General features: G+C 32.3%; 1 protein-coding gene across 2 annotated transcripts in view; it reads left to right on the top strand.

Annotated features, from left to right (window-relative positions):
• Nucleotides 1-5,907: 5,907 nt before the first annotated feature.
• The window catches only part of LOC129222183 (pyruvate dehydrogenase (acetyl-transferring) kinase, mitochondrial-like), a 70,149-nt gene continuing 67,645 nt past the window's right edge, over nt 5,908-8,411 (top strand). For both annotated transcript variants that reach the window (XM_054856650.1, XM_054856647.1), the window contains exon 1: nt 5,908-6,264. In XM_054856650.1, the coding sequence (XP_054712625.1) occupies nt 6,162-6,264 (103 nt within the window). In that variant the 5' untranslated portion in view covers nt 5,908-6,161. The remainder of the gene's footprint in view (nt 6,265-8,411) is intronic.

Here is an 8,411-nt window from a genome sequence, read left to right as displayed (position 1 = left end):
TTTTAGCCTACTTTCCCAGTAAAAGTCAGAAAGAGAAGAAAAAAGCATGAAAAAAGGCTTAATGCATCTTAAAAATGTCGCGAAAAACAAAAAAAAAAAAAATCAAAGATAAATAAAATAATTAAATAAATATCGAAAAATTAAAAATTGGAAAGTAGGGTATTGAGATGGGGAAAAATGTCTGTCGGTCTGTCTGTCTGTCCCCCCCCCCCCTAATAACTTTTGAATGAATAGTCCAATTCGAACAAACTTTTTTTTGTTCGAAAGATCTCGGCGAGGACACCTCATTCCTATATTTCACTTTTTTATTTGAACTATTTTTTTGTTCAATTTTGAACAGTTCAAAATAACTTAACATTAGCGTCTACGGGGAAACTGAAAGTCAATGTAGATTCCGTACTTTAAGGAAGATTTATTTCAAACAAATTTTGTTGGAAATAGCTCTTGACGCCAAACTCCAGACTCCGACTCCCCGACTTCGACTTTGACTTCGTAGCTTTGGCAAAAATTTATACACGGAGGACAAATGACTGACTCCGATTCTTGGATATTCATCTCCGACTCCTTGATCCCAAAATGAGATTGACTCCGGCTCCGCAGCTATGGTTTTCACTGTGAAATAATTATTGTTGATATGATTTGTTTTTATTTTCACGCTAAAGTTTTAATTTGGGTATTCAGTTTTCGGCGAATAAACTCGAAGTCATTTATGTTTCTACATAACGATATGCGCAGACGATTTTTTTGAGCAATCACGATTGCTTATTGTTCTCACTTGACTATTTTTGACGTTCCTTTGATTTTTCCCACCGCCATCCTCCGCACCATCACCGTCGATCGGCTCCTCACGATGCTGCACCTCTAGCGAAAGCCGTCTCCAGGTTGCATCCGTGTCCTACACACACGCGCATACATAATACACAACTACACACACACACACAAACACATAGACATACACACATACAAACAAATACACACACGCATACATACAGACACCCACACATACACACACACACACACAACTACCCACACATTCATGCTTGCACACAGACACAAACACATATGCCTACACACCCATACACATACCCCCCCTCCACAGTCACAAACACACATGCCTACACACACATACACATAACCCGTACACACAAACACATACCCCCACACACAAACACACACGCCTACATACACACACTCGTGATTGTGAGAAACATAATTTGAATTCAAGATGTCTAAATTCAAATTAATTTTTTTTTTTTTTTTTTGACAATAAAAAGTATTTCTTTAAGTTGACATTTTATTGTTTTTATTTATTTTGGTAAGTGCATTAATTCTTTTAAAAAATTATTTTTGGCAGCAGGTGAAAAAAACGATTTCTTTTTGGATATGATGCATTTATTTTAATAAGCTTATTACTTGAAATACACCGCCAGCTCAGTCATTTCCAGCCAAGGACACGATACCATAAAGTCTTTTTCCGCGACAAATACTTGTGCTGCCATCTAGTAATAGAACAACAAGTTAAGTTCTAGCTTGTTATAGTTGATTGCAAAATTAGCGGAAAAAATATTGACTGGAATTTTGTTAAAACTATTTTTCGAGTACGAAAGTGGTTAATTAAGGATGAAAACTTTTTATCCTTTCTGCAGCGAAGAGGGGATTAATTCTGTTTAAATCAATGAAATTTGCTAACTGCACAAGTTCGTTAGAGATTTTTATAAGTCATTACAAAAATAATGTAAAAAATATGACATTTAATGCAGTTGTATAGATCATTTGAAGAGCCCTAAAAAGATGTAATAGATAAAATAAAGCTTGCGATCCAAGTTATTTTGTTTTCAGCGGAGACGGGAGGGGGGATTAACGAGATTGAAAAGAAATGTAAAATGAAAATAAAGGATTTTTTTTTGCCTTTTCACTTCTCTTTTACAATTAGAAATTTTTGAAACAAATCATTAAAATGAAAACAATTATATTTTAGATTGTTCGAGGACTAAAATTAAAACAATGACACAGGTATGAAAATTATCAAACGTTAAATGATCAAAAGAAAAAAAAAAAGAAGAAGAAAAGAAAAGAAAAACCAATAGCAGCACAATAAAAATTAATTTCATGATAATTCAAAATTTTCTCACTACAGTGATCCAAAAATTAATATTAATAACCCTATAAAGAAAATACGGCAAAAATTTAAATGAACAAATAAGTTTTACTAAAAAGCATAACTTTTAGTAATGAAAATATCTTAGAAAATAAAAAGTTTGATATTTTTCCTGAAATCAAAACAGAAAATGGATGAATTAAATATAAAATAGCAAATTTGCTAAACTCGTATGGAAGTGTTTCGGGGTTAAAAGTAACTCCTTTTTCCTTTCAAGAAAAATGTCAGCTTGCAGATTAAAAAACTCTACCTTACTCCATTGTCTCTGCTCACGTCTTTTCTGCAGTAAAATAATAATAAAAAAGTTCCCCCATGACTTCCAAACATGTGTCAGCGAGTTTTTACCAATTTATACTTGAAAAAAAAAAATCTTTTGTTGATACATTTTAGTAAGTTCTTATTTTCCACTAAACCATCAGTGAGCACAAATAATGCCTCAGTATCAAAAATAAATAATAGAAATTATAACACACCGAAATGAAAAAAATGCCTGAAACTTAATTAAACAAATAAGTTTTGCTAATAAGTATTACTTTTAGACATGTAAATATTATAACGAAGCAAAGTTTCAAAATTTTCTGCAAAGTAAAAATAATTAAGCAAAGTAAGAGAAAAAGCATAAATCTACTAAAACTCTCGGGCACGTGTTTCGGGGTTACAAGGAACCGCTTTTTCCTTGCAAAATAGATATGAGCCCATGAATTTAGACTCGTGGCCAAAAAGCGATCCCCCCCCCCCCCTTCTTTTTTAAGTTTAGCTGAAGTTCCTTTTGTCTGATTCCCAATCCCCGTTCCCTTCTCTGTGCATCATGCGAAAACCAAAAAACACAATTTCCTTTTCGCATGTTTCAAGGGTTCCCTTTTCATTTAAATCATTTTCTTCAATCACCTTACATAATCATTGAAAAATTCCTGAAGAGATCATTCAATGCAAAAAGTTTTTCCCTTCGATGTATCCCAAACCCACCCCCTTTCCCTGAAGTTTATTGTTGAAAATCGTTGTTTTTTCTTCTATTTTTGTTTTTAAATGAATAATCACCTACAATGTTTTCTTTTTCTTTGTATTATTAGTTTTATCTGCGCTATTTTTTCCCCCTTATGGTTTCGTGGCGCGCATTGCCCTTTGACCAATCAGCACAGTGCATTTCTGCTGAACTTTACTTTAGCGGGAATATTCCTTGTAACTCCGAAACACGTGTCCGAGAGTTTTAGTAGATTTTTATTATTATTATTTATTTATTATTTTTTTTACTTTGCTTAATTGCTTTTCTTTTCAGAAAATTTTCAAACTTTGCTTGGTTATGATATTAGCATATCCGAAAGTAATGCTTTTTAGCAAAACTTATTTGTTTAATTTTATTTCCGGCATTTTTTCTTTTCAGTGTGTTATTATTTCTCTTACTTATTTTCGATACTGTGGCACTCCTTCATCCTCTTTGAGCTCACTAATAGTTTAGTGGAAAATAAATACTTAAAAGTACCAAGTTTTTTTCCCCAAGTATAAATTTGCAAAATCACGCTGACACGTGTTTTGGAGTCAAAGGGAACTCTTTTTTCAATTCAGAAAAGATGTTAGCTTGTTTATGTACAGACAATCGACTGGGGCGAAGTTTTTAAATCCTCAAGCTCACATCTGTTTTGAAAGGAAAAAGGAGTTCTTTGTATCCCCGAAACACGTGCCAACGAGTTTTTGCAATGTTTTGTCATTTTGTATATATTTATTCATTTGTTTTCGTTTTTGCTTGAAGGCTGATTTTCAAACTTTTTATTTTTCATGACACATTACTAAAAGTTATGTTTTTTAGCAAAATTTATTTGTTTAGTTACATTTCAGGTATTTTTCTTCTTTTCAATGCGTTATTGTTTTTATTATTTATTTTGATACTGAGACATTTTCATTCACTTTCAGCTCACTAATAGTTAAGTGGAAAATAAGGACTAAAGTGTACATGTAAAAGTTTGTTTCTTTTTCTTTTTCTTTTTTTTTTTTCAAGAATTAATTTGCAAAAACTCGCTGACACGCGTTTTGAACTCAAGGGGAATACTTTTTTTATTTATTATTTCATTGCAGAAAAGATGTGAGCTGAGACAATCGACTGATGTAGAGTTTTAAAATCCGCAAGCTCACATGGGGTTCCTTGTAACCCCGAAATACATCCGTACAAGCTTTTGCAAATTTAATATCTTTTTTATATTTATTACTTTATTCATTTTCGCTTTCAGGAAAAAGTGTCAAACTTTTTATTTTCATGATAAAAGCATAACATTACTAAAAGTTATGTTTTTTAGTAAAACTGATTTATTCATTTATATTTCCACCGTCTTTTCCTAAAAAAAAGGGGGGGGGGTGTTACTAATGTCAATTTTTGAGTAGTATAGTAAGAAATGTTTGAATCATCAAGAAATAAATTCTTATTGTGTTATGGATTTTTGTTGATCATTTACAACATTTGATATTTTTCATAGCCGAGTCCTTATTTTTATTCTAGCTTATGAACAATCTAAAATATGATTATTTTCATTTAATGTATAAGATGTTTTCTTCGCGTACGATTTATTTCTATAATTGTTAAATATAAAAATTAGTAAAAAGGCAAAAAAAAAAAAAAAAGGGGTGAAAAATTTGCATTCATTTTTATTTTCCATTTTTATCACTTTTCAATATCGTTATTCCCCCCCCCCCCCCCGCTGAATACAACACAATTTGGATCGAAAGCTTTATTTCATCTATTATACCTCTTTCGGGTTCCAAAAATAATCTTTATAACTGTATTTCATGTCATATTTTTTAGTGATTTTTGGATAGCTTTTACAGATAGCAAATTGTATTATTTTAAACGAAATTCCTCCTCCCTTCTCTGAAAAAAAAAAGAAAAGAAAAAGCTTTCTTCCTCAATTTTCGTGTTCAAAAAACAGTTACAGCAAAATTTCCGTCAATAATTTTTCGTTAATTTCGCAGTCAACTGTAACAATGAAAAAGTTAACTTGTTAACGTATCACTAGATAGCAGCACTCAACGTGCGGAAAAAGACTTTATTTATGGTATCGTATGCCAAGTGTTCCCGGCGCCCAAAGTGCTCGGCGCCCAAAGTTCTTGGCGCCCAAAATGCTCGGCGCCCAAAGTTCCCGGCGCCCAAAATGCTCGACGCTCAAAGTTCCCTTAGTCCAAAGTGCTCGGCGCCCATTGTTCCTGGGGCCCAGTTTGCGGCCCCCAATCTGCGGCGCCCAATCTTCCTAGACCGTCGTCTGTTATGATAGAAAACAATGTTTTAAAACAAAATTACTTTGAATTGTTTAAAAGACATCTGGATCAATGAGTGCAAGACAAACGAGGCTCTACGGTACTCCGAAGAAATTTTTATTTCTTCTTTTTTCTAAGGTGCAGGGGGGGGGGGCTTTTACCCTGCTAGCACTTGGAACGGTTTTCTGTTTTTTCCTTCGCACTACTTTTTTTTCCTTCTATAATTTTTTATTACATTTACATCATTTAATTTAAGGAATATTCGTTAACCGTGACTCTGAAATGTTACAGTAACCGACAGTTTCTATTTTCTGCCGCTACGTAGCAGCACTATGAATAAGAATAACATGACAACATCTTTGCGCTACTTTAGCGCCCTCTATCAACAGTAGCTGTAACTATTTTTTCTGACCTACATACAGCTGCTGGATCTACAATATTATTTTACAGACGTTGATTTCACAGTTGACGTCGGCTATGATGTAAAACATAAAACTGAATGACAGAAATTTATATGCAAAACCAATCCTGTCTGCCACTGGCGGTATTCCGAAGGTCACGACGTGTTGTTTTAAATTTTATTGAACGATAAATAAACAGAAATTCCCTGTCGAGCCGACGTCTTTTTCATTTTCTATTTTTGTTTCATTTAATTATTTGCAAATTATATCTATGTAGTTTTAAAGAAAAAGCATCTTGATACTTCTGTGAAATAATTTTATTTATTTCATATTTCATTGAGTTTTTAAATGAAATTTGCAACATGAGGACAACAGTCAAATTATTTAAGGATCTTTCCAAGATGCTGGACTTTTATTCCCAATTCAATCCTTCACCTCTGTCGATAAAACAGTTCCTTGATTTCGGTAAGATTTCATATTTATAATTCATCAAATTTTTAGAATTGTTTTTCATTGTGTGTTGTGAAGTATTTCGCATGTTATGAAGTCCATTTATTTGTTGTACAAAAAGTATTACTATTGCACACTGTAGTTAATTTTTCCCACAAATTTACCCTTCATAATCGATCAGATTTTCGTTCCTTCTGAAGAATATTTACACCCTTTAATTATTTGCAATTAAATAGATTTTGGGAATAAACTTTATATTCAACTCATGTAGAGGTAAAACCTTTGATTCCAACTGCTTTCCAAATTGACTAAATTATTAAAGTTTAAATAACAGCAGATCAAATTTAATGAATAAATATTTATCTGTTTCTATGTGAATTAAAATTTCTGGAAAGCGTGGAAGAATTATTTTAAACAGATGTGAATGCAAAGAAATGTTTTGAATTTAGAAAATATTTGGGTTGGAAGTAGGTACAAGTAGCAGTAAAAATTACTTGCATGTTATGTGGAGTTCAAAGGAATCCATTTTTCAATCCATGAGATGTTTGAGTGGAAACGTCTGCAAAAATGTCTTTATCTGTCTTTTCATGCAAAAGCTTGAAATCGATTTAAAGAGGCATTCTGTTGCAAAGGAAAGTAGCTAATTTAGTTGCTCCCCCCCCCCCCCCCCGATGAAGCACCCTCCCAGAACAAGAGCCCTCCTAAAATGAGGACAAAAATGCTCTCAAGCCATCCCTCTCCCCCCCCCCCCTAAACATTCCAATAGTCATATCAGAACAAAAAAGTTTGATCATTCTACTTTCATCATTTTTCTTAAAGTAATACGAATTACATTTCAACAATTATTTACACTGGTGTGTACATTAATTATACTTTTATAGCAATAAATCAGAATGTTCTTCAAGTCTTTCTCTGGTTAGATTTTGCCTTTTGTGATCTAACCTAGTTTCAAAAGGTGAATATACCTTTTCAACTCCTACAGAAGTTATTGTGCAGCATTTGAAGTATTTCATAGTCACTCCAGCCTATTAAAACAATTCAGGGTCTTGCTGACCCTGGAAATCCTTCCTCTTTTTTTTATTGGCTGTCAAGAGTATAGCAGGCAGAATGCACATCCACAAAATGGTTTTCCATGATTACTTGATTTTTCCTTCTTCAATAAGAACAAACAGGTTATTTAAATCTTTATTGTAAGTTTTAAAAAAATGTCTGAAAGTAACTGAAAAACTAATCTGCATTGAGATTAATTTCTGACAAAAAAGTGTGATAACCCTATAGTCTTTAGATCTCATTTTCATGCATACTAAATAGTCCGAATTCCCATCAAATATGTAGAAATTTACCTAAATTAGAAAATAAGTGCAGGAGTCGAGTTTCCATGCAATATACAAATGTAATCTGAATTAAAAGTTGATCACAATAATTTTGTGGCTGCGCTTTACTAGCGATATGACACTTTTTTTATATTTGTTTTTTCCCATATGTTTTGCTAATCATCTTAAAGATTTTAACCATTTAGATTTACTTCATAATCGATTATTATGTCTGTAACTACAATCCTCAAACAAATAAAAACTGCCTACAAATTCCAAAGAAAAAAAGGGTACAAAAAGACATAAATTTAAATGCATAAAAATGCTTCTTTGTTAGAATAGTTATCTATAATTACTCACCACTACTAAAGTATACAAAAACTTTTTTAAAAAAAAGTGTAAATAATTTTTAAATGTTTGATTGTTTTATGATAGTTTATCAATTTAATTTATTACTACTTGTTATACAATGTAGTAGTGAATTAAAAAATAATTTTTTGGAATTAAATTTCACCATGACTCAAATCACAATAAACATTCATATTCACAAATTTGTTAAAAATAGCTTGTTCACCAATTCATTCAGTGATGTCACAAGAAAAAAAATTCAAAGGGGGGAAATGATTAGCTTTAATTCTCTTCTATGATCAAAAAAGACAAATTTCTAAGTTTCAGTAGGGAATACACCCCCAAATCCTTCCTCCTGGATAAGCCACAGAATTCATTATCAACAGTTAAATCACCATGCTATGGGAGGAAAGTGTTGCATTGAAAGTATGTGAACACTTAATAAAAGTACTGTGAAGAATGTGTTAGTTGAGCACTTGCTGTGCCTTAGTTTAGTGGTCA

Source organism: Uloborus diversus, chromosome 5, assembly GCF_026930045.1.
Source record: "Uloborus diversus isolate 005 chromosome 5, Udiv.v.3.1, whole genome shotgun sequence".
NCBI lineage: Eukaryota > Metazoa > Arthropoda > Arachnida > Araneae > Uloboridae > Uloborus > Uloborus diversus.
This window is presented reverse-complemented; position numbering and strand designations above follow the sequence as displayed.